This window comes from Pseudochaenichthys georgianus, chromosome 12 (genome assembly GCF_902827115.2).
Source record: "Pseudochaenichthys georgianus chromosome 12, fPseGeo1.2, whole genome shotgun sequence".
NCBI classification, from domain to species: domain Eukaryota; kingdom Metazoa; phylum Chordata; class Actinopteri; order Perciformes; family Channichthyidae; genus Pseudochaenichthys; species Pseudochaenichthys georgianus.
This window is the reverse complement of record NC_047514.1, coordinates 11,569,002-11,595,757: the sequence shown is the minus strand read 5'-3', so window position 1 is coordinate 11,595,757 and position 26,756 is coordinate 11,569,002. Positions and strand designations below refer to the sequence as shown.

Genomic DNA, 26,756 nt, shown 5'->3' with positions numbered 1-26,756 from the left:
TTTTCATATTGTTAGATAGTGTGACAAAGATCTCTCCGCCTAAAGTGTTGCCTTTCTTGCTGTTGATACATTTAAACTCCTTGTGAAGTTCTAAGGCTTTTGAAATGTCTAAAATGCTAATTATATGCCTTTCTGTTTACCAAGTCTGGCCCAAATGCGTGGCACTAATCTATGCAAGAATATTGTAATTAAGGAGTTTGGGGATGTTTTCCTCTTCAAGTCTGTCATTCATAATTCACCCTGATTTACTTTTTCAATCCTACATTTTTAATTGTTAAATGAACAAATATTTACTTTTAAACATTGTATTTCTTGTCCTGTTGCAGTGTCATTTCCTGTTAATTATTTACACACCATAAATAGATCAGACAAAAAGTGAAAAAAAAAAAAGCTTATTCAAATGACTGATATGTTAATATGCTCATTCCCACTGGACTACACCACACAGGCTTTGATAAAGGGCTGAACAGTGACTGAAGCTTTAGTAGTCTGTGAGGTCTTCGTGCTTGTTGTCTCCATGTACCTGCTTAATGTCCTGTATGTGCATTGGTGTCTGTTCAAACCAAACAAACACACAAACAAATATCTAGGCCAAGTGTACAACTAAACAAAAGATGTTTCACGATGCCTGGAGCCACTTCTTAGACACTAACAGACCCCAAAATAAATCCTACTGCTCACCAGAACCGTGCCATCAGGAGTAGCATCTAGAATCTATTCATGTACCAGTGCTGTGATCAACCACTGAGTCTCTGCCAGGATATTGTGTTGACAGTATGTCAGCGGTGTGCTGTCATCTTCACCTCATGCACTGTGATCACAGTGTCAGGTGCCACTGTGTGTTTCTGTTTGCTCTCTGCAAGCTCAGGTCCAAGCTGACCAAGAGCATGAAGCAGCGCTCCACCTGTGAGAGGTTAGGTAACATGAACACACAAAGATCTTTTACTCAGTGTCACTTTTTTCTTGGATAAATAACACGGTAGGGACAAACTACGCAGTGGTCGGTCTTGTTGTGAAGGAGGTTTTTTTAGTTCAATTGCTAAGATGTAATTGGTCAGCTGTCCCACGACAGCAGGTACAAGAACACTAACAGGAGATAGAGGGTGACACACACTACATCCCAAATCTGGTTACTTTATTTACTTTCTGACATTATAGTTTTACATTTCTGAAGTATGCTCGATGAAGTGCCTTAAAAATCCCCACACAATAGAATGAAAGAAAGTACTGCCCATGACTCTTTCTCCGCAAACGCCCCCCCCCCTGAATTAAAACTCAATTTCTTTTCTCCGGCTTTACCAATTATTTAATACTTTTTACACTTGCTTTTAAACATTATTGTCTGCCTCTTATCTCTGTTGTCCCCTGTTCATGTCTTGTCGTAAAGCAATTTGTAGAACAATCGGTAAATGAAAGGAGTTTGTCATATGTATGCGCCAGTTCCTCTTTTACAAATCTCCAGGGTATGAACAGGTGGTTACATTTAATTCAAAAGTCAGTACGGTATTATTTGTGGACAAACACTGTAATACTGTGTCGGTTATCCAATACCGCACCTGTTTGTGAGCGATACATTTGAGATTTTAAAACAAACAGTGGCTCAGCTTCTGTGTTTTCTTTCGTATTCCTGCCTGTTCCTTCTTTACTGTTGTTTTGTGAAATATTCTTTCAAACTTAACAATATTTTCCTCTAATCTTGCAGTCAGGCTGACCTTGCATACCAGATTCCCCTCTGATCAAATCTCCGACCTGCTGTTTTCATCACAGATGCTTGTCACTGGATCATCGACTTAAATTATTTTCTCATTCCACTCTTAATCCTTTTTGTCAAGACAATAGGTTTCCGACTCCTCTGAATGTAGTTCGAGTGAGGTCGAGGTATTATCCATCTGAAGCACTTTAAAGCGGTTTTGCTGAACAAGCAGCCTTAGTTTGGCTCCGACGAGCTTGGACAGAGAAATGGAAACTCCACTAGAGTTACTTTCTCACCAATTCATCAAATCAATTCATTGTCCCTTTCACAGGCCTGTTACTTTACATTCATGTGAACACTCTTTTCTGCAGGTATACAAAACAAACCAACCTCTTGACTCTGCTTTCTGTGTACATTCCTTATTTTGTGCTTAAAAGGCTTCTTTCAGTCTGACAAACACACATATTTGTGTTTCTGTTCAGTTCCTTCTTCTTCAATTTTGCTTTTGTACATTTGTCTGTATTGATAAATATATTATTGTTTTGCATTTTATCTTTTCCTCCTTTGCAACGTTTTCATTTCTGTGTTGTGTTTTTTTCTTTCATTTTTTCTTCTTTCTTTACTTATTTCTGTCTCCCTCCATTTTGTCTGAGCAGAACAAAAAGGACAGAATGTTTCAGGTATTTATTTTCCCCCCTGAATAGTTTCATATGTGAATTTTTCCGCAAATCACTCAAGCTTTTTCCTGGGTATTTTGTGCAAATCGAGAATCCATATGTGCCTAGATTGAGTACTATTATATTCACCATACATCCCATCCATCTTCCTTGACTTCCTGTGATATGAGATCTATGATATGGCATCTTTAATTCCTATACTGTGAGTCTAATAATCCTCTTAAATCTTTCCAGTACTCAGGCTTTGTTATCAGAGTCATACCGGGTTGTTTGTGAGCAGCTGCAGCAGTGCAGATGACTCCACACATCCTTTGATTAGACTGCAGTGGTTTCAAAATAACATGCTACTATATAATGAAACAGCCTCTGTAGGGATCCTCTTCTAATTGGTTCTGTGTTTGATCAGCATTAATAGATGAATCGTTGGCTGTTCTTCAGAGAATTAACATCTGAACATTACATGTGATGAAGTGCCCTACATGCTTTGTGTGTTAAGTTCCCCTCATGAATCATTCTTTACCTTCCCCTCTCCTCCCCCCCCCCTCTCTTCTCTTCTTCTCTATCAAAGGTCAAGGTTTGTGACCTGGAGCAGAGATGCAGGTCACAGAGTGAACACTTCCATCAGCTGTCCAACGAGCTGCTGAATTTCCGTTTGCAATCAGACACTGCGTGCATCCCTAAAAGAAATCCCGACTCCAGATCCCAGTTCCCTCTGTCATCAGAGCAAAGACGTTCACAAGTCAGCCTTGGATTTGAAGCCCACACAAAGACAGGTGGGTCTCAGCTCTGGACAAACTTCATATATATATCCAATTATCTGCCTTTCAGATTTGATATGTTTACTACAATGATAATGTAAGTATAACTTGTGCTTGAAAGAACTGCACCAATCTCACAGATGTCTTTGTGAAATGACCATGATTGGACTACTCCAGTGTTTAGTGGGCTTTACAATCGGCCCGACACCTCCAAATGATGAACATGACTCATCATTTTGCATAAGATTAGGATGGTTGAGGACGTTTGGCGCATCTGAAGTTGACTTATTGTTGTTCACAGAAACCAATAAGGAAAAAAAACAACGTATAAAAAGTAAAACGTGACTGACAAAGCTTTTAAAATGCAATGCTAAATCTCAATCGAGTACTTTTCATAGGAATACGTCACATTCACTATCAGGGTAAAGGGTTTCCGTAGTGTTGTCCACACGTTATTCAAAATAATGAATGCACTGACTCTACACAATAGATAAAAGCATCCACCAAATCACATGTGATCAAAGGGCCTGTGATCAGAATGAAATGAGTGATCTGATCCGCAGACAGCTCGCATCACAGCTGCATCAGCTCACTCCTGACCAGAGGTGGATACTGCTTATTCATGATCAATATCTATCGTAACTGATCACAGGCCTGATGTATGACATGAATGTGGTTTACCACATTAGCATTCAAACACACATTGTGCAACCTGCAGCGGCAGCAGATAGAGACGTATCAGCGATGTAGATTTATACAGTCTGGCACAGACCAGGGTCTTTGAAGTGCTGGAAATCCTGTTTTATCTTTTCCTTCACTTGAAACAGGGGGGGGGGATGCTTTTGTGCTAATGCATAATGTTACTCATTCACAAACCAGAAAAGCCACTGATACAGAGGAGCCATGTTGTTGACTTGCTTTAATATCCTCAAGGAATTTAGCTGTTCACACCCTGAGTCCTCAGTTTTCTATTTCCTGAGTTTTTCAAGTGTGTGTGTGTGTGTGTGTTTTCTTCCCCCGTGGACCTCAGTGGTATTTAAGGACAAACGCGTTGCAGATGTGAGGTGTTGATGGGGGTGGGAAAGCCTCTGCCATGAGGAGTGTTTGCTGTGCACTCGCTTCAACAGGAGATCAATAGCTGTACAATGAGCAGCAAATGGGTGCAGAAGGAATAACAGTTGCTCTTTATTTGCTATGGAAATCAATGTCTCCCAGGCAATGAGAGCGCCTCAGACCCGCCGCTCCTGATCTCCCGGTTCTTACCCCGCCAACCACAGACTGGAGACAGAGACAGACAGGACCTGCTGTCTGTCAAACACAACACCGTGACAACGGACCGCCCCGGCAGCCCCCGACAGCGGACCCCCTCCGAGGTGGGACTGTGTGACTGCATCATCTCATTAATGCTTGAGTCACTCATCATGCTAGTTTTCCATGTTCTCAACATTAACCCAGTTACAAAGTCATCTATTCCAACGTAATGGCTGTAATTGCTTGCTCTTAGGTTGAGTATTACCTATGAATAGTGTTTATATGTGTGAATAATATTCATCTTTGGATCTGGATCTGTAGATGGAGGATGAGGCCAGCCCCTCACCCAGGTCCAAGCCTCGTTACACAGGCCAGGTCCGCCTTTGCACTGCCCGATACAGGTGAATGACCTCAGCTTTCAGGAATAATTGTATTACATATAATCTTAACATAGTATAATAATAAAATCGTTAACTGACAAACTGCTTCTTTATTTGGAAATTATTTAAAAAAAGCTGATGATAAAACTCTGAAATTCTCCTTTCAGCTATAATCCTTACGATGGACCAAACGAGCATCCTGAAGCAGAACTCCCCCTTGTGGCTGGGAAGTATCTGTACGTGTACGGAAACATGGATGACGATGGTTTCTATCAAGGTGAGAAGAAAAACAATTCTCCGAGATGACGTGGAAAATATTGATCAGTTCTAACTGGAAAGTGAAGCCGAGACAGAAACGGCAAATGATGGCATCTTAAAGTTGAGAGATTACAGAAGAGCAAGAGGTGTCCTCTGTCTGCTGCTGCTGCTGAAGAGAATGCCTGACAGTCACAACAAGCGTGTGAATCAACACATTCATTATCCAACAATGAAAATGAATGCCAAGACCTTTGTTAGTTATTCCACAGTCAATTTGTTCTGTTTACAGATTTGCATTTATCGTCTAAATGCCCTCTGAACATCCTTTCTCAATGAGCAACACTTATACTGCACGCTTCATTGTTGCTATGGGTGATGAGGTTTTAACTTCTCTTAGAACAAGTGAGTTTTGCAGCTTGTGGAATTGATAAATAAATTAGAAAAGAAAATGGATTTAAAGAAAAGAAGAGTTTCAGATTCTTGGGCTAATCTCTTCAGAATGATGAAGGCCTCTCCATCAGAGGCAGTCCTAATCCCCCTGACTAGCATCGTGCAGACAGCGCGTCCCGCTACAGACACAGTCAGCTGCAGTGATTCATCCGCTGTGGGCAGAGAGATTGCATGGCATCGTGGAGGAGCCACGCAGGAGGGAGACTCGGGCTTCGGACCAAGCTGTCGTCAAGATGAGACCTTGGTCCCTTTTAGCTTGATGACTAATCCAGCGGGGCTCGGCTTAATCATCAGTGCACACAAACAACACACTCCCTCACTTGCACACAAATACACGCACATATGGGCTTAAGGTCTCACAGGCCACTGTGGAAAAAAGGATTGAAGACAAGATGATGGGGAGCTTTTTTAAACTTCTTCCCCTGGGGAAATACTACAAATCTAAAATGGTTTTTTCTGCATTGACCGCAGAATCCACATGCTCAGGGGTGTTCCTCGAAATGTTCAAAAGCGGCAAACTAAAGTTCAAGATCTTTGAAATGTTGTTTTCTCAGTTTTACTGGAGAGGGTGCAAAAGATCAGAGAAGCTGTGGTAAATGTTACATGTTAGAGAAAAGTACATAGAGAATACCTACTGTATGTTTACATATCTGCCACCTCTCACTCACTGACTCATTCCCGGCCCGCAAGGCAAACAGCTCTCACTGAGGATGAAGTGTATCCAAGTTCCAGCTTTGTTTTGCCTTTTGTCTTGTTATAAACTACGAGTGAATTCCTATTTTTTACTTTATCTTAAATCTATTCAGTATACAGTACAGATGGTCTTGATGGAACACATTTGAACTACATAATGTTTTATCGTATTTTATAATTTGATAGTATGCTTTACTTGTAGAATCTTATTCTAAAAAGCTTTTAGTGATATTTAGTACAATATTATTTCTGAAATGTGGAGAAGTAGAAGAATAAAGTAAGAATTAAAATATACTTTTTAAATTAGGTGCTTTACTGCAGAGTTAATGAACTTTGCACGAGGCATCACAGAGGGACTGTTAAGCTTTCCTAGCATTTCCAAGCAGTTGGCATTAGACCTTTTGTTAATTCATATGGACCAGAATAACAGGGAACAATGTTGAGTCATGTATCTCCTACACCTTCCTCTCTTTATCTTTCTGCATCACAGGGGAGCTGCTAGATGGCCAGCGAGGACTCGTTCCTTCCAACTTTGTGGAATTTGTCCAGGACAAGGAGAAACTAGCGATTCAGGCCGGCGATGGAGGGGAGGAGCGCGGCTCACGGGACCATATGTCCCTGGCCTTAGTGGCTTTTGATGGAGGTTTCTCCCAAGATGGCCCTCTGGGCTCATGTAACGCCTTGGTTCCCTATAGCAATGGGACAGGGGGGCCCCTGGACCCTGAGGACCTGGCGGAAGACGTTGTGCCTTATCCCCGAAAGATCAACCTGATCAAGCAGCTGGCACGGAGCGTCATTGTGGGCTGGGAGCCTTCACTCGTGCCTTTAGGCTGGGGGAACATCTCCGGCTACAACGTGTTGGTGGACGGGGAGCTCCGGGCCAGCGTGGCGTACGGCGGCCGCACCAAGAGTCTGCTGGAGAAGCTGGACCTGGACGACTGCGTGCACCGCGTGTCCGTGCAGAGCGCCACGGAGCGCGGGCTCTCAGACGAGCTGCGCTGCACCCTGCTGGTGGGGGCCAACGTGGTGGTGGCTCCCTGCGGCCTCCGGGTGGACGACATCCAGCGCGACACCGCCGAGCTCTCCTGGTTGCCGAGCAACAGTAACTATGGCCACACCGTGTTCTTGGACGGGGCGGAGCATGCGGTGGTAAAGCCGGGAAGGTACAGACTACGCTTCATCAATCTGAAGCCCCTGACAGTTTACAAAGTGTCGGTGGTGGCACAGCCGCACCAGGTGCCATGGCAACTGCCGCTGGAGCAGAGAGAGAGGAAAGAAGCCGGCGTGGAGTTCTGCACTCAGGCGGCAGGTCAGCTCTTTTCTACACATAGACACACTATCAATAATATATGCCTAAATCCATAGCAGATGATTGTCAGTCGTGTTTTATGTTTGTTTTTTACATGTTTTTAAATGATGATGAGACAGATGGAGATGACAGGCTGCTATTACTCTGTTTATTTCAGTTTACTGTAACACCAGCCTGAAATGGTAATGTCTCTGTGCTGTGGAAGAGCACAGTACAGCAATGCCTTACTCTGCTGCTGATGTGTATTGTATTTTGTCTAGGTCCAACACCATATTGCAGAACAGGTCAGAATCAAACATCAGTTCTGGGCTGGGTTTCCCAAATATCTGAGCACTAACAGATGTTCTCCCATTGCAAACTAATGGGAGTGGACATTAGTGCTAGGATACTTTTGGAAGACAGCTATGGTCATTATGCTGTGAATGCTTTTGACATATTGATCAATATGAGCAATCAATTAAGGGATCGTGGCAAAATCGCATATATACAGAAAGATTTTTTTATTTACGAACCGTGTTGCCAATAATGCATTTATTCAACATTTCAAAACACGTTCTGTTTTGAAACCAAATTCAAATGCAATTTTGCCTAAGTTTGCTTACTGCACTGAGCATATCAGTAATTAGAGAGCAGCCAGACATCCCACGATATGACCAGCTATTATTCTGATGAGTCATTTCCTCAGCCTATAGCCTAGCCTGTAGTAACCAGCGCTATATGAAGCAGTTCCCCCCCGCTGCTCACTGAAATGACCATTTTGTATGAGTGTGCATTTGCCACTGCTTGAATGCAGTTGTGCATGTTTTCTCCAGTGATCCAGGAGAGTGGAAGACAAAGAATGAGCTGTAGTAAGTCTCCCTGGATCGTGTCCTGCATGCGGAGAAGACAGTGATTCTCTCAGGAGAACCACAAGCACACATTGTTTCATTTTACCTTCATCTCTTTTACCGCATGAAGAGTAGTTTCCGGTACTATACTGTACAAGAGGTGTTCATATTTGATGTTGCACAATATGAAGATTTCCCTCCACTCCTCAGTTTAATAAAGCTGTATCTTCGGTTAGACAATGTTAGTGTATCGCTATCATACCAAATGATCAAATACTTTCAATGAAATGTAATAATCACAGCACAAAACAACTGTTTAATATCCCTCACTAGCAATGTCACATTATCACAAGTAAAGATAATGCGTTATGTAACTTCTTTCACAGATTTAAGAATGCAGGACAAATTATAAATGAACCCTGTTTGTTGTTTTGTGAATCCTCACCCCACCTCACCCCCCCGGCCCTCTCCCATGTTTGTGGCATGATTGTGTGTCCCACCTTGTGCATTTGGTGAATGCTTCACCTCGTTTATATATGTGCTGTGAAAACGGTAAACTATGATCTCAATCGTAACTGTCCTCTCACCTCCCAGGCCCCCCCCAGCCTCCCCTTGATGTGCAGGTGCTTTGTGGGCAGGCTCCAGGGGTCCTACAGGTACGCTGGAAGCCCCCCATCCTCTCCCCCACTGGCACATCTAATGGGGCCAATGTGGTGGGTTACGCAGTCTGCACTAAAGGACAGAGGGTGAGTTTGAAAGGGTTTGTATTGCCTACTTTGTGAGTGATTGTGAAAAGGGCAATACTGTGTACAGTCGCAGGCATTTGGGGAGGGATTGTTCAGACTTCCCAGGCATATGGGCTCCATATTTCAAAAGCCTATATGAGGTACACAGATATAGTATGTAATACACTCTGTAAGGTGTTTAGCCATATTAGATAATGTTGAAACATGAGAACATACATTGTAGATGAGGTGGTATTACCCTCTGTTGTTGAGTTTAGCATTATGTCATCAGAGCCCTCAATGCACACAGCAGTGCCCCCTACCTGTGAGTCATGATCAGTGCATGACTTTCAATCTGGGCCCTGCCAACGCCTTGGAAAGCTCTCCCACTCCCTCTGGTGACTGCCAAAGTTAATCATCACAGTCTGGTTACATTTTAAAGGCACACTTTGAACCTTATTATGTGCTTTACATAGAATGATAAATGATGAGGGGGTTTGCTAAAACACAGAGGAAACTAACCGTTGTTGTTCTTTGGAATGTAAGGGTTGAAAAACAAGTTTTGTTGAAAGAAAATATGGAGCTTCTGTTCATCTTGACATTTGATTTCCTCTATTTGAATGCAGATAGCTGAGGTGCTGTTCCCCATGGCAGACTACGTCACTGTGGAGCTGACGAGGATTCAGTGCCTGGAGGCGAGGGAAGTGATCGTCAGGACGCTGTCCGTGCAGGGGGAATCCCAGGACTCCCAAATCGCCGTCATTCCAAACAATCTCCTTGTGCCTGCACCTGCGATCCCCCTTCCCCCTCCAATGCACCCCCACGCAGGCCCCCCGCCCCACCCGCAACCCCAGCCTCAACCCCAGCCTCAACCCCACCCTCAACCCCATCCTCACCCCCAACCCCACCCTCAACCCCACCTCCCATCCCCTCACCATCCTCACGCACCACCCCAACTTCCTGGTCCACCCCAGGCGCAAGGACAACAACTCCAACCTCACCCTCAACCCCATCCCAGGCACCCCCACCCAGGCGGACCCCAGCAGCCCCACCCAGGCGGACCCCAGCAGCCCCAGCTTCGCCCCCCACATCCTCAGCCCCTGCACCTTCAGCCCCGCCTCCCCCACCAAGGTCCTAGGCCCCAGCACCAACTGCCTCTGCTACCCCACCCTCATCACCACCCTATACCTCAGAGACCAGTATGTGCCAGAGACCTGGATGCCAAAGAGCACGCGGCCCACCAAGGGGGGGCCTTCCCACCGGGCCAGCCTGGCTGGGACCCCTCTCGCTCGCCCTCCTCCCAGCCTCCTGGGCCCATGCAAGGCCACACTCTGGAGGCCCCTCCCTCTGCTAATCTACGCTCCCCCTCCCCCCAGAGGATTCTCCCTCAGCCCAGAGGCACGCTCATCCCGGACACCGTGGCCAAAGCCATCGCCCGGGAAGCAGCGCAGAGGGTGGCAGCAGAGAGTGGCAAGGTTTGATGAAAACAATACATCCATCACACAGATGATATGACACAGTCAACACAACTAAAACTCACAACACGACAATTACCATTGAATTCAATTTGTTATCATCACTGTACGTTTTATATAAGACAATATGTTTTTGCATTAAAAGTATACGTTTGTCATATTTGCTTACACTGACACTATATCCTGAGAGTAGTGCATGAGAAAGATAACCTGCAACAAGTAATGTTCCTCACCATCCTTCTAGTGTGTCTAATATCATTTGTATGGTTCCACTGCTCATAGCCTCTGTATTGAAGCAGCAGTGATTAAAGATGGTTCCATGATTCTGTTTCTTGCCTAAAATGTTTCAGGAAACAGATGGTATTGTTCTGTTTGCTGTTAAATGGAAACATCTTTCTCAGGTGGCGGTGATTTGTTTTGGCTCACTGTTGTATTTTTGCAAACTAGTGAAAATGTGGAGATACATTTGAAATGCAACAACATCCAACAATGAAGTACCACTGGTATCTGACTTACCTCACGTCTCATGCTTGTTTCCAGGGCGACAGGAGGCAGGTCAGATACGGAGAGCAGGGTCGTACGTTTCACCAGCATCACTCTGACGAGGAAGAGGAGGATGAAGAAGGGTTTGCACGCGGCCGCCGAAGAGGACCCTCAGTCGATGAGTTCCTCAGGGGCTCGGAGCTTGGGAGGCCGGTAAGAAGGACATGATAAGTGATGACTCTTCTCCCTCCTTTTGTCCCAGTGTGTGTTTCAATGGACAACCTCTTCCACGTGTGTTTGGACGTGTGTGTGTGTGCATGTCTGGGTGGTTGCATGCTTACACTCCTCTGCCTGTGTCTCTGTTTGTTCCTTTGTGTGTGTGTGTGTTTGTTCTTCCATGTGTGTTTGGTGTGTGCATGTATGTATGTTTGTATGTATGTGGACTTAAACAATTGCGTCTGTGTGTTTGTGTTTGTGTGTGCGACTGCCAAAAGCCTCACTATAGTCACAATGAAGAGTATCACAGCGAGAGCAGCCGGGGCTCTGACCTGTCTGACATCATGGAAGAGGATGAGGAGGAGCTGTACTCTGAGATGCAGCTGGAAGAGGGACGTCGACGCAACTCGCACAACACACCCAAGGTGCAGTTCTTTGCACTTATTCTAAACCCAAGAGTCATAAGCACCCAAATTTAATCTAGTGAACTGCACAGGCACAGATGCTTCAATTGAGACTGCTGCCTTGACATGCATTTAAAATGTGTTGTTAGTGTGTGTGCTGAGTTTAATTCAAATTTATAGGAAGAGAGCTAAAAGAAACCGAGTTTCAGCACCATGGAGAGAGACAGACTGGGTTTTAATCCTAAACTGTGTAAATCGCTGGGTGACGCGTCTCCCCTTCATCCCCCTGTACAGAAGTGATGCCAAAATATCCCAGATATGGGAGCTTCCATATTTAGCTCTTAACGTCATCGGTACCCAGACTCTTTGCAGTGGGAGGTTTGAGTCGTGGTATCGAGGTCCCGAAGCACGAGCAACCTACCTGCTACTTTAGCAACACAGCAGCTGATTGGCTAGAAAGACACAACTAACCAGTTAATCCTCATAAATATGAATGTTCTTTTACGCAGACCTGCGGTGGTTATGGAAAGCTAAAGTTACATCGCCTTCTCCCAGAGCCTTCGGCTCAGTGACTGCTTCACTCAGAGCAGCTGTCAATCACAGCTGTCAATCGTGACGCCTCACTCTTTTAAAGCATCACCCACTCACGAACACTCGAACATACATCAGCGTGGTAAGAACCAATTACAACTAGTGAAACTTTTTTCTTTTATTTGTACTTTTTGTTTTGACCCATGTCCCACACGAGATGTTTTGGCTTCACTTTTGAGGAGCTCTAATGATCATCTTACATACAGCCTGTGTTTATCATGCGTTTAGAAAGCATGATAAACGTATCCGTGAAGAGAAACAGTACTGCAGCACCATCTTCTGGGACGATCCCGTCTGAACCGATGTTTGGGATATTAGCCAAATGTGCTATATTCCTAAATTCTTCATTTAAGCTGTCGTCCCTTTTTATGGAATGAGATTATACTTGGTAGTAAGCAGCCTATGGTCTAGAATGATGGGAGGTAACGTTGAGCTGCTGCAGTGTTGCATCCGGCTGCCACACATTACAAATGAGAGCAGCTTATGAGATAGAAAGAATACGAGCTTGAACGTTTCAGCTCCATGGAAATAAAAGAAGATACTGTGGGCGTGAATGTGTTCAGCCCCCTGGACAGAGACTCCGGTTTGAGCAGTGTAGCGCTGTGGAGGGAGGCTACACAGTAACATACGGAAAACAGTGCCAACCCACATCTTTTTATTTTTTATTCAGTAGTATGTTATCAGTCATTTCTTAATTTTGTGATGTTGGTATTTCCCGTGGGCTTGTGTGTGTGTGTGTGTCTTTGCGTCTGTGTTTCAGTGTGCCTGCCTGTGAGTGCTGCATGATTTTGTTTACATACAGTTTGTGTAGAAGTATGTCCGACGTGCGTTTTTTCTCACACACTGCGAGTATGTCCGAGTGTGTGTGTGTGTGTGTGTGTGCGGGCAGCTCAAGAATGTTTAATGTTTGCGAATGTTGTCTGTGTTTATGTGCATTTCAGAGCAACACTCCTGGAGGCCGCCATGACCGAGAGGGGAGAAGAGTTCCTCACGGGGGGCCGCAGCCTCAGAGGCGGCCCCTGATGGTCCCCTCCATTGGTCAGTAAGGGTGGGAGCTACACAGAGCAGAGGGGAGCTTTCATTTACATTTTATAATTGTAATGTTTTCTGTGCCACAGAACAGAAGTGTTTGTTGTCCTGCTAAAACCATCCTGAGCTTCTCTGTGTCTCCAGATCACCTCTGTTTATAAACCATGCTCATGCCCTCCTCTCCCTCAACATTAGTTTTTGATCTTGCAGAAATAGTTTAGATGCTGACATCTACTCAGCGGACACAGTTTTTCATATAGTTTTTCTTCGTTTATAAGCTTTTTGTGTGTATTTGTTTAACCTAATGTCCAAGCAATAGCATGTGGCAACACAAATCTATGGAGCGTTGCACTGTAACCCCATCACCCTCTTAATTGGTGTTTCCTGTAGAGGTAACCTCTGAGAATAACAGTGAGGGAAACCCCGTCACCGAGGATGTTTATGGCAGAGTAGCTCGGCACAAGACGCGGTCGTCCCGCAGCCACACGGGCGGCACCAGGTCTCCCCAGGGTATGTGCTTGCAGTCCTGTTCTTTACCACCAAAAGCATGGCGACAAAAAGGCCACTAAGCAACTGGCAATACAGCGAGAAGTAGCTGTGGACACTTGCAAGTGCCTGTTTCTCTGTCTCAAATAATAATAGTTATTATTATGCTTACAGTTGAACAGCATGACTGCACTGCACTGAAATGGTGGACCCGTTGGAAAGCCAAACCTGGGGTCTGGGCTGAATGTCTCCACAGTTTAAGCTGATAAATGATTCATTGACTGCTGCTCAGAGAATGCCTCACTCACTGCACTGAACAGATGCCTGCTAAACCCCTCCCCTTTGCCGACACTTCTATACAGAGCATTTATGCATGGGTGAATACACTTGACCACACATTCACTGCTTTCTTGTTTCCTTTAGACAAGTTTAAGTTTGAAATATCAGTTGTTGGAAATGCAGTCGTCCCTTACATTTCTTAGTACCCCATGAATACAATAACCACACCTTTTGTAGGTTGGCATATCCCTGACTGGGAGCGATGCATTTCATTTCATGCTGTTTCCAAGGACCATAATAAAGCCTTGCCTCCACAGTATAACACTGAACAAGCGGTTGCATTTTCCATATTGCCGTGGCAAATTTAGATGACAGGCTTCCTCTGCTGTCGAACTCTTGCTGCTGCAAAGGGTTGGAAATGTGTGGGAAGATTCTGCTTTCAATCTCAGAATTTCACTTAGTGTTTTGCCTTCAAGTGAAGTGAAAATAGAGTTTTATCTTTAGGTGCATTTTGTTATTAGGCTTCTTTTAGCGTGCATGTCAGATTAGTGTGTGATGCTGGTGTTGTGTCATGTCCATGAATCACATTCTGTGCATTGCACCATGGTTTGTCTTGCTCCTCATTTGTCTCTCAATGCATATGCCAACATTAAGTCAGAAATGTAAAGATGCATTTATTGTGAGTGTTTGTGACTGGTTGCATGCGTGCTATGGTAAATGATTTTAAATGGTTGAGTGACCACAGGTTTCTTCCTGCATGCTGACAAGCACAGTTATATGGCTAGACAGGGAAATACAATCTGTTAACAATACAGCAAATCAATAAGATGTATTAAACAAAAAAAAGCTCTCATTGATTTTCTTTCACCGTAGCATGGCTGAGACTTTAATATGTAAACATACATCCTCATAGAGGTGGTATATGCTTACATTCAGAAATAGGTTTTGTCACCAACTGATTTTAGTTTTTTAGCTGAGCCCTTACATCTGCTCCATTTGTAACCAAACGCCACAACTTGAACACACAGATTAAAACTATGTTTGCTAGAAAAGTCATGTTTGGTGTCTTGGATCTCATTCATACTTTGCTCTTTCTGGTGAAGCAGGATGATGGAATGTGTTTGTCTTTGTGTGAAAGATGGATACAGGGATCGCCGCTCCCCCACGTACTACGATGAGTCGGAGCCGGAGGAGTCCTTCCGGATCTTCGTGGCCCTCTTTGACTACGACCCTCTGTCCATGTCCCCCAACCCAGACGCAGCCGACGAGGAGCTGCCCTTCAAAGAGGGGCAGATCATTAGGGTGGGAGATTACAGACGCTTTGATTAACTGCATCTGTCTCCTCTCCTTTTATTTTCTCTTAAAAGTGAATCCAAACTATGAAGAACTTGTTTGCTGCAGTTTGGCGTGCAACAAACCCTTCAATATTTAAATCTTGGGTACTAGTGGTTATTCTAGTGTGTAGTAACTTAACAAATGATATTCTATACAAACAGTTTTATACGGGTCTCTGAATCTGACTCCATCCCTCACAATTGTTTGCTTTTTAAGTTGCAACAGTATGGACAATCAAACCTTATGCACACATTTGCATCTTCTTTCATTCTTCAACTTTTGTCTTTAACAATACAACAAACGGAAAACATTTGTTAGCAACTGGCGAATGTAGGTCAGTGGTGCAGCAAAGTGCATAGAACCCTAAACGTCTTTTGTACAAGGTACTGTACCCCTATCTGAAAACTAAAGTATATTACTATACTGTAATGACATCCATCATTGCCTATGCTGATTTTGTATTCAACACGCCCTCACATTTTTTATATCGGGTAATGCTCACCTAAATTAGACCGGTTGGGACTTATCTTTGTCAGCAAATGTATACCCCTAGATAATGTTTATGTCCTTTCATGACGGGAGGGATTTTCAAAATCAGGCATTGGACAGAGTTAGGCTCAAACAGTTACATTTTAAATCACCTAATTATACATTTTTATAAACTCAGGGCTGTCATCCACTACCATAAAATAAGTTCTATGTGTGTTTAGGGATCTCTTAACCTCTCTCTTGTCGGACAGGTGTACGGTGATAAAGACACAGATGGGTTCTACAGGGCGGAGGTGAGGGGCCGGATGGGGCTGATCCCCTGCAACATGGTGTCAGAGATCAGAGCTGAGGACGAGGAGACCATGGACCAGCTCATCAAACAGGGCTTCCTGCCCCTCAGCACCCCCGTGGACAGATTAGGTACTACGCGGGGGTACTCCCTCAACACGTACACATCTGCTCCTGTTATGGAACTGAAGGGTTAAACTGTGTATGACAACATGATATGAACTATCATGCTGTTCGTTTTTGCTTCCAGAGCAACACAGAAGAGGCCTCCGTCGAGATCAGGCCCCCCGGAGGATGGTGGCTCTGTATGACTACGACCCCCGAGAGAGCTCCCCTAATGTTGATACGGAGGTATCACTCTCTGCCGCACGCACGCACGCACGCACGCACGCACGCACGCACGCACGCACGCACGCACGCACGCTTACAGATCCAAGGAAGTGCTGTACAAAATAACAAAAAAGATTAAGAATGATTTGACTTGACTCACCTTACTTTCTGTTTCTCTGTCTCCTGATAGGCCGAGCTGACCTTCTGTGCTGGTGACATCATGGCTGTGTTTGGAGATATTGATGAGGACGGATTTTATTATGTGAGTGCGACTTGGTCATGTTTTCTTGTCTTATCAACACTTTATATTTATTTTATTTTAATCTCTAAAAAAACCGAATTGTCATCATCCTTATTAAGGGCTGCTCCAGCTGTTTCCCCTGTTTCCAGTCACTATGTGAAGCTAAGCTAACTGGCTGCTTCCTATACTGTAGCTTTATATGTATACAGACATGAAGGAGGTTTAATTCTCTAATACTTTGCTATATTGATATATCAATGATTGATTGGAATTGTCTTGGTGAGCTTACTTAAACAAAGAGAGAGAAACGTAGAATATAAATCTTATTTTTTTAAGACAAAGGGTATCGAGTAATATCCATGCTCGTAAGAACTCATGAAAGCATAAAACCGATGGGTGAAATTAAATGAAGCAAATAGGAACACTACAGATAAACACGAGCACCTGTAGGGAAATGAACAGAAACTCAAAATGACCAAATAGATGCGTCAAATACCTTTTTAAATCATCCGCACCATTGCACAATTATTTAACCTGACTATTGGCTGCAGGATTATAATGTTACCTCAGGATATGGGTTGTTCTGGATCCTGGATGTTCTGGTTTTAAATCCTCTTAGTTTTATGTTACTTTCATTCTCAGTGTGAAATCTTCAACAGCCTTTTATCAGTTTTAAAAGTAATGTGGTTACTCCCAATGTGCACACATTGATTGATTACAGGTAGGGTTAATAATGTCCAGCAAACTTTTAATGACTTTAGTATGAAATGCCTGTGTCTCCTCATTTCCGTCCCCAGGGTGAGATCAACGGCCACCGCGGTCTGGTTCCCTCGAACTTCCTGGAAGAAGTGCCTGATGACGTGGAGGTGTATCTGACCGACACCCCGTCCCACCAGCCCCAGGAAGAGCCTGCCAACCGGCCCCCCCCCCAACCCTGCGGCCAGCGTCTCGGAGGGCAAACGGGTACACCATCATCGCCGCTCTCAGCGCTAGGCCCTGTGTTCATCCATCCTCCGTCCTCTCTCTTGATTTCCGTCTCTCGCTTCCTCCACTTGCCGTCTGTGTGCTGTTCATTGTGTGTGTTCGTCCATGTGGTGACAGTGGTGACTATACAAACTAACCCCCTCCTCCCCCCCCTCCTCCCCCCCCTCCTCCCCCCCCTCCTCCTCCTCCTCTCCTCCTCCTCCTCCTCCTCCTCCTCCTCCTCCTCCTCCTCCTCCTCCTCCTCCTCCTCCTCCTCCTCCTCCTCCTCCTCCTCCTCCTCCTCCTCCTCCTCCTCCTCCTTCTCCTCACCCTTTGGACGAAGGGGACAAAAACCCAGTGCTTACACCTTTCTGAGTCTCAGAGAAAGGAAGAAGCAAAGCCTGACATGGACAGAGGGAGGATAGACTGTGGGAGCTCTGCGCTGGGTGATTTATGCATGTAGCACCGGTTAAGGAGGACTTGAAAAAAGGCTCGACTCATTCCTTACAACAAAATAATTTGGTACCTCTTTGCACTGAAACACAAAATCAAATTGTGGTTATTGTGTACAATAATAAGTGCTTTATTAAACACATAACAATGGCTACCCAATGACACTGAAATAAACGATTTGAGGGAATACTTTAAAGATGACAAAAGACAGAAAAGCATGCCTTTTTCAAACTTGATACATTTTATAATACCTTTCTTGGCTCGATTGCTGTATTTCCTTAAAAGAGGCTTTGTTTCTTTATGTATATTGCACACACATCAAATCTATTTTTCAGCCGTGTTGACAGTGGATATGCCATGTTTGCTCTGATCTCGAGAGACAAAACTAATCGCAGCACTGATACATCCATACTGTATTGTTACAATGGAACAATAAAAGAAGAAATTGGATATTAAAAGCAATCTTTTTTGCGCTCTGTGTTCCTGTGTGGTGGTGGTGTTGTTGTTGTTTTCAGTTTTCATAGTGGTGTGGGTTTTAGCGACGGTGACTATGCTGCCATATCTGATTTCTTTTTTGTTTTTCCTCACCCGCTTGGCAAAACTAAACAAACAAACAGAAGAAGATTGTTCATTTCACACCATAAATGGCTCTGTCTGCCTTGTACAGTAAGTCGTCAACTTGAGATACCAAACTCAGGCTCTAATGCACACAGCTGGTGTATCGCACTAAGGCTTTAGAAATGCTACTTTACATTATGGAAGCACTCGTCAAGTGTTTCTGCATTGCATCTTTTTTTCCAGTGGCATGTCAAATCAGTAAAATGTGTAATTCATGCTGGTTTGAGTGTACATGAAATGTTGTAAAAATGGTTTTACATGTACACGTTTCCTCATAGCCTCACAATACAGAAAAGCATCACTTTGTCAGCAAAAGTGTTTTTTATCACCGACAATTTGGACCACATTTTGAGACATCTAGACTAAATCTGAATTTCTAAGATATCAAAATACAATCTTGTTAGCGCTGATGCTAACAGGGGCTAAGTGTGCAGCTGCTGCATTAGAGGAACAGCCTGGTATCTACAGTTGTGTCCCTGGGTGTTGTTCTGATTGTACTGTATGTTCCCTCTTGGCCTTCTGACGGTGCCCCCCCCCCCCGGCTCTGTGCTGATGTTGTGCTCAACGTTTGATGCCTCTTCCTCTTCCTCAGTGTTTCCTCTACTTCTACTTATGTTTGTGTGTGCGTTTGAATTGAATATCAACAATTGATTTATTGTGAAACTATGATTGATAGATTTACAACTCTCATCCCAAAGGGTAAATCACAGAAGTGACGCCAGCCAAATAAAACATAAAAATCACTAAAACTATAGACACTGAGGTAGATAATATAAACACAAATACCTACAATTTTAACTAGAAACTTAGCTTAAGCTAAAAAAAGAAAATCTAATTCTACATAACTATATTGCCTGTACATATTCTTACCACAAGTAGAAGGCTGTATAATCCTCTTCTTCTTGTGACGTCTACTTTTAGTAATAGAAAGTGTTAGTGGTGGACAGTCATGTGACACATCTGCCATTAAGAGAAATAACCTATCAAATTTAAAATAAATGACATTTGATAAATTCTGACAACCAACAAATGTGGCAAAACCGCTACGCTCATTGGCTAGTCTACTCAAAATAGTTTGATGAAAAACATAGACTGATAAATAGATAGACGTATGGATAGATATATAGTTACATAGATAGATGGAGAGATCTGCAGTGTGAACGTGTTGCTTCTCTTGTAAACGCCGCCCCATGCCTCCACCCATCACCTCTCTCCTCAGGTTGCCACAGAAACCACCGACACGGTCGACAACGTCGCCGCGCCTGTCCGAGCGCCGTCCCCCATCGCTCGGCCCCTCCTCCCAGGGACCATGAGACCCATCAGCCCTGCGAGTGGCCCCCGCCTCCCTCTGGAACCCCGGGACCCCCGGGACGAAGATATGGCAAACAAGAAGAAGAAAGGACTACTTTCCAAGGGGAAGAAGCTCCTGAAGAGACTCTCCCCTGTGAAATAAGAAGAGAGAGCGTACATATCGGGCTCTGTTTATTGCATCCATACAATCAACTCTGATCCAACAGCACATGACAGAGAGGATGGACTGTGAGAGCCTATTTTAATATAACAAGTGATACAATTATTCATGTACGGATACAAATCACGTAAATTATGTACAGTGCAGTGCCAAAATCAAGAGAGGTCGCCTGCAGACACAAAAACATATTACTGTGATGTATTTAAAATCAACGGATGACTTAAAAAAAAAAAAAAAACTAGGATTTTCATGACATGTTTTTTTCTTTATTGTAAAAACAATTCCTTTCAAGCAGGGTAGCTGTGAAAACAAAGCATCTCAGTTCCTTTCTTTTCAAAGCAAACAACAACATTTATGTGGAGTATTGATGTTGCCACTTCAAGGAAACAGAGACCATACTCCTCTAAGAAAATCTAAAAAAGACTACACTGTTATCGAGGCATTCTGTGAAGTAATGCCGGCTGCTAACACAAAGGCTTTATTCAGTGCAATATCATAGAGGCGGTAGCATCACAGGGGAGGAAAGGAGACATTTCTACTTACCTGTGATTTCAACAGAGGGGAGTTTTTCTAAAAAGTATATCAGATTGGCAACAGGGCATTACAGCTGTCTCAGTGGCCTTTATGAAAACAATATGAGCGTGACATTCCTCGTTTGATTCGCACCAGGGTTTCTTTGTTTCATGACTTGTCTTTTTCCCGAGAGTTAAACAAGAGCAGAAGTGTTTGTTGTCCTCGCTGTCAAACTGTCATGAAACGCCTAGTTCTAAAGACTACATTTTGTGTCTGTCTTCCTATTGCGCAAAGGTTGGTTTCGATTGGTTAAAGATGTTTGGTGTGCCTGAGTATGTGATGCGTTCATGTTTTGCACCGCTCATGTTTCTTGTTCACTTTTCATTTCTTTTCTGAAGGAGAGGCCATGCATTTATGGGTCCTGTGATTTAGTGATGTGCTGCTACCTCCATTGCCTGTGCACTGTTCCGTTTTGATGTCTCATGTTGATATAGCCGGCCAAGTTAAAGCCTCGTCGAATACAAACAGGTCCTGCTGGAGGTCTGTGAAGAGAAATCTGAAATGATTTAACATTTTGTATCCAGCCACATTTATTCTCGACATGACTCTTACTCACAGAAGGACTATATATAGTATACTTTATAGGGATTTGGGTAAAAAACACATTTTATTCCTATGATCTTGGATGATGTACCTATTTATGAAATAAGCACATGTACTCAAACTCTGGAGACTCTGAGGTTTATTTATTTAGAAACAAGCCAACCTATTTGCATAATGCCACAAGATTTTCACTCAGAAATGTCATCAGGTCAGACAAAACTACTCAATATTCTGTCACACTGACTCTCTACTAATTCTGTTTCTCATATATTGTCAGTTTAAAAAGCCCCAACATTTATCTTTATTGCAAGATAGATGACGCTGCATGAAGTGAGAACAATACTGACGTTCGAATTAAGGTTGATGACTGAAACGGAATGACAGCTTTTATTATTGAATTATGTTTTACTTGATTCAAAGTCATTTTTCCTCTCAATTTTCAGTTTAAGTTTACAGAGTTTCTCTTAGATTCAGCATGGTTTTTTGACTTCAACATTCTGTTGCCTGAATTTCTAACAACCTTAGTTATAACAGCTGTTTGCTGGTTTTCAGAAAATTGCAACGCCTGTAGTTTGGAGATCAAATAAAATGTTGATTCGGAGCTCTAAAATGCACCGAAAAACATTAACGAACTTTGATATCATTTAAGCTACAATGCTAACATGATGGACACTGATTGCATAAGTCACAGCAAATAATTCAAACATTTATCTGGTGACCTTGAACACAACCCAATTCCCTCAGTTGTGCTTGCTTTTGAGGGTTATTGTGTGTGTAAATTATACAAGATTATAGAAATAATATGTTGGAATAACTTGGATTACTAACACAATCCCAACGTTATTTGTGAGGGTGTCAAAAAGTGCTCTAACTGGAGAGATAGTATGTTTTATAGCTTTAATAAATTAAAAACGTCTATCTCTGCTTAGTTTTTTATAATCTATCAGATTTATCTTCCTCATGTCAAGTTGCTCTCGAGGGTACTGTGTCCTCATTATTTATTAAAATTATTAAATGCAATGACAAGTGAGGGTTTTGCCAAAATGGAATGTAAGGGAAGTTTGGCTGGATTTAGGTTTACATGATTTTTGTTCCAAAGCTTGTTGTGTATAGTTTCTCTTTCACAAAGTCACACATTCCTGCAACACGGTGTTCCAATACCAACATAATTCTCTCGTGAATGGGTGTAGTGTCTCTGAACGCTGTAGCTCTTTTGTACTTTTAATCCATTTGTAGATAATTTCTTAATGTTTCTACTTGATTTTACGACAGCCTTTTTGTTAGTGCACTGAGAGTTCCTCTCCCTGTAACAGACTGCATTCTCCATAGTGTCCTTTGAATCAGATGTATCGGTCCACCGTATGTGCTTGCTTTGTGAATCAAAGGTTCAAATAAGAAAAAAAAAAAGTCAAAGAGAAATCATTGGACAGTATTTATGGTGATTCATTATGTGTGGGTGTGCATGTGAAAAATACAACTTTTATAACCAAATTAAATTTGATATTTTTTAGAAATGCGTTGTCCACATTCATTTGTGTGTCTTCTTTTCAATGGAGGGGACAGGTCAGACGATGTTTGAGACGGTAGGAAATATTGTGCGTTTCTGACCCTTTGAAAACAAACACTAATATCCATGTTTTCTGGGGACACACTGGAGTAACACAACGGTCAAAAAGAGTATTTTTATGCACTGGATAATTCTGAAAATGAGAAGCAAACACTTTATTTTTCTAACTTTGTCTATTTTGATCTTTAGATATCTCCTTAGTGGACCAAAGTCTCATGAGATAATGCCTCACTCACATTTAAACAAAATCATTTCAGAAAACTTGCAATACAAAAATGAATCACCTTCATGTAAGTCATCAACTTACTATCTAATAGTTACATTTTCTACCCTATTCACAATTAAACACCAGAAAATCTTCCCTTCAGTCACACTTAAATACAGAAATATTTCCTCTTTTTCTTTTCTTTTTTTAATTCCATATTCTGGAGGTTTTTACAAAGTATTTTTTAATATTCACATAATATTCATAGCCTGGTTTTCAATAACATTTTATTCCTAAATAATATATGAACATTTTATTTTCTATGGCTGTTTACAGTATTACTGATTAAGAAAGTGAAACTATAAAAACCTTTGACTCTAATATGCCTTAATGACAATAGTTTAATTTGTTCACCATTTAAACGTTTTTTCTTGAAATTACACAAATTATCACATACTAAAATGATAAAATGAAGACTTAAACATAACATTTCAGAAAAGTTGTAATGTAAAATAAATAATTGTATTTATGTCTGTATCGACTGGGGAATTTCTTTGGTGATATATACAGTATTAGTGAGACCATACACTATGACATTATCAATACTGTTAAAAGCTTCATGAGTAATTCATAATGAATATTAAAAGTTGCAGAGAAAATATACATGACTGAATGATATCCTGGATTTTGGTGTAATGTTTAATCATTACAGTGTCACACAAACTAATGAAATCTGATGCATTCGAATATATTTAGGATGGTAGACATGTACTGTAGCAACTGATATAATAAATGGAGCTGATGTTACATCATCATATGTACATACTGTACATCCCTTGATGAGTATATTTTAGTAACCTGTGTTTTTATATTAGAATCAATGTCAGACACCATCGCCAAGGTTTCATCTTTTCCTAGCCGTGTGCACAACAGTATATCTTTTCTACAGCTCTTTTAGGTAACAGGCTTGTGAATAGTGTGCTAATGGATGCGGAGACAACGTATTCCAGAGCTTTATATGTGGATGTTCCAGTAATTACAGCACCTAGTACACTCAGAACAGCCCAAACATAGATCATATTTTCAGCAGCTTCACTTAGTATTGGTTTATAGGTGGCTTGATGGAGCAGCCACTATTTGTCATGACCCCATACTGTGGTCAGCTGCAACAAATGAAGTATGGAAACATACCTAAATCAGCTTTAAAAAAATCGTTCCTCATCCTCATTAACAGATGACAATAATGGATGATATTCTTTTGATGATAGGACATGGCAAATAATGTGATTTGATACTCATCTGTAGGGGCCAATTACATGTACACCATCTACTCGACAACATGTTTTTCTGAATGTAATATTGTTTCTACTACCTGTCTAGTGTTAGCCTGTCATTCACTAAATCAATCAAATCAAATCATGTCATTACATGCATGAGAAAAAGCTGAAATGCTGGTGCCAATGTTCAGTTCATTAACAACAACACTGACCGTCAGTAACAAATGGATTTGTTTTTAAGAATGCAATGGACAACAGCAAGAAATAAGGGTTGTAAAATGACATCTGACTTCAAACTCTTTCTGACTGAAAAGTGCCTGAAAAACTGTGAAATATTTTGACAACTAGAGTTTTCATAAAGCCCGACATCCAACAAAGATGCTTGGATTTCCTTCATGTCATTTTAGATCAGTCATGATACATCTGACATATCAATCATCAATTCTCTCACGACAGTGTGTCAATTTTTTCTCTCCATTTCACCAAACATCATGTCCACAAAATGTAATCAAAGGCAGTAAACACTTAAATCAAGGCAAACAGATTGTGGGTGCACAAAAACAAATAACCCTGATAAAGCCAGCCAAAATACAATATCATATATTTTAGTATTTGTATTCGCATCTGGCTGTTGGGCGCTGGTACCCCTCAGTCCTCTGGAGGGCAGCAGTGCTTCTCTGTCTGAGTCTCTGATCTGAACACTGCAGCTACACACAGGGGATGTGATACAGAAAGTGGCAAACCTAGTTCTCATCGATGTCTATAATTGCCTAATTTCAACATTTGCTGATGTCAACACAGGAACACAGACACAAAATCCACACAATAAAAAGTCTGTAGGGCTGTAAAGCACATCCTTAAAGCAGGTTTTGCCAGCTGTCAGCTGCATACTCTCAGTTCACAGCGTCATGTGGATCATGCTGTGAAGGATGGAGCAGATGGGAGGAGGCACTATAACTGAAGCCTCTTGGTGTCACTGCACACTATTCGTTTGGCAATAACGGATAAGCAAACACTCGTGCTAATTCCACCTCAGTCTTGGAACCCTGCATACGTTTATGGACAATTTGAGATATCTTCACTCTCGGTCCACAGTTCAAATAAAGTAGAGTAGAACTATTTCTGGGCTACATCAGGCCTTCGGGCCACATTTAATTTCTTAACACCACTGGTTAATGATGTTTCTGTTTTTTATATGTATCACTTTATCTGTCTTGACCTAAAATCACATAGACTCATTATAAAGAGGTACACTGAGCATTAGTGTGACTTCAAAGCCTGTCCTGAAATAGCATGGTGTCTTATTGCAGTGTGCCCTCCCACCAGGGAGACATAATATGAGCAGTTTGATATATTGGGTTTATGTAGTTTAAGCATGCGGTTCTGAACAGCGACATCGGGGTACATGTTCGTGCTGACATCAAATTTACAGTTTAAAAGTGTTTTACGAACTTGGTCGGACTAGTCTTCACTTCTCCACCCTCTAACATGCCCCTAAATACCTGTTCACTGAAACTAATTTGCTACTCTAGCAGAAAATGTTTGCCAACATAACCCACTTTTCCCACTGCCTCGATACCTGTTTTATTGCAAGATGGCACCAGTTCCAAGGTGCCAGCATGATGCATCATTGGCAAATAAACATTTCCTCTCCTGACAGCAGTGGCTGAAACAAATGTGTGCCTTCGAGAGACATTCAGGGAATCTCTAAATGCCAATAAAACTTTGTAGATCTAATGGTATTATTTCACTGTACACATTTCTGTAGTGTTTACAGTTAGTACTTGCATTGCATTTTGAAGCCTCTGAGCTTTCATTTGAGCGGTGTGTCTACAGTTTTGGCTGGATGAGATTATTAAAGCTGACAGTGGCAGAGGCCACCGACTATTGAGTCTGGGAACCCCTCCAGATCTCAGTTGTTGTTCCAGATTTGCAACCTGCTGCTGCTGCTGCTATTAGAGATGATGGAGAGGTGGTCCACTGCACCATGTGTGACTACAATACTCAACATAAAGCAGGCGGCATGTGGCTCAAAGATTTTTGGAGGTCATTATGTGTGTTGCAACATGGATCAAGACCTGAATCCACGTAGATATGTTCATTTTTTTACAAAACAGGTAGCAGTTCGCACAGAAATGACCTCAGTGGCAACTCCTTCAAGCTTTAGCTTAGTCAGAATACAGCAAATAGACCATTGAGTCTTCTAAGGCACCTGCAGGGTGACTCTAGGGATGTCAGCCACTCTCTCCCAGGCTGAAATATGTCAACAACTATTGGATGGATTGCCATGGAATTTGGTTCAGATGTTCATGTCCCCCTCAGGATGAATTGTGATCACTTTCTTAAACCTTTTACTTTTGCTCTAGCGCCATCATCAGGTTTCAATCTGTCTAATACTTTGGTTTATAACCCCTGGATA

The 26,756-nt window shown here is 42.4% G+C and overlaps 1 protein-coding gene across 2 annotated transcripts in view; it reads left to right on the top strand.

Moving 5' to 3' along the window:
* Positions 1-22,772, top strand: part of rimbp2a (RIMS binding protein 2a) — a 61,342-nt gene extending 38,570 nt beyond the window's left edge. Inside the window, exons 7-23 of one of the 2 annotated variants that reach the window (XM_034096215.2) lie at positions 2,939-3,143; positions 4,344-4,501; positions 4,701-4,780; positions 4,927-5,036; positions 6,651-7,469; positions 8,891-9,042; positions 9,648-10,496; positions 11,037-11,192; positions 11,474-11,620; positions 13,132-13,228; positions 13,610-13,729; positions 15,123-15,286; positions 16,060-16,228; positions 16,347-16,447; positions 16,617-16,688; positions 17,465-17,630; positions 19,921-22,772. In XM_034096215.2, coding sequence (XP_033952106.1) covers positions 2,939-3,143; positions 4,344-4,501; positions 4,701-4,780; positions 4,927-5,036; positions 6,651-7,469; positions 8,891-9,042; positions 9,648-10,496; positions 11,037-11,192; positions 11,474-11,620; positions 13,132-13,228; positions 13,610-13,729; positions 15,123-15,286; positions 16,060-16,228; positions 16,347-16,447; positions 16,617-16,688; positions 17,465-17,630; positions 19,921-20,210 — 3,855 coding nt within the window. In that variant the 3' untranslated portion in view covers positions 20,211-22,772. The remainder of the gene's footprint in view (positions 1-2,938; positions 3,144-4,343; positions 4,502-4,700; positions 4,781-4,926; positions 5,037-6,650; positions 7,470-8,890; positions 9,043-9,647; positions 10,497-11,036; positions 11,193-11,473; positions 11,621-13,131; positions 13,229-13,609; positions 13,730-15,122; positions 15,287-16,059; positions 16,229-16,346; positions 16,448-16,616; positions 16,689-17,464; positions 17,631-19,920) is intronic. The other variant, XM_034096216.2, reaches the window with a different exon arrangement.
* Positions 22,773-26,756: the final 3,984 nt, after the last annotated feature.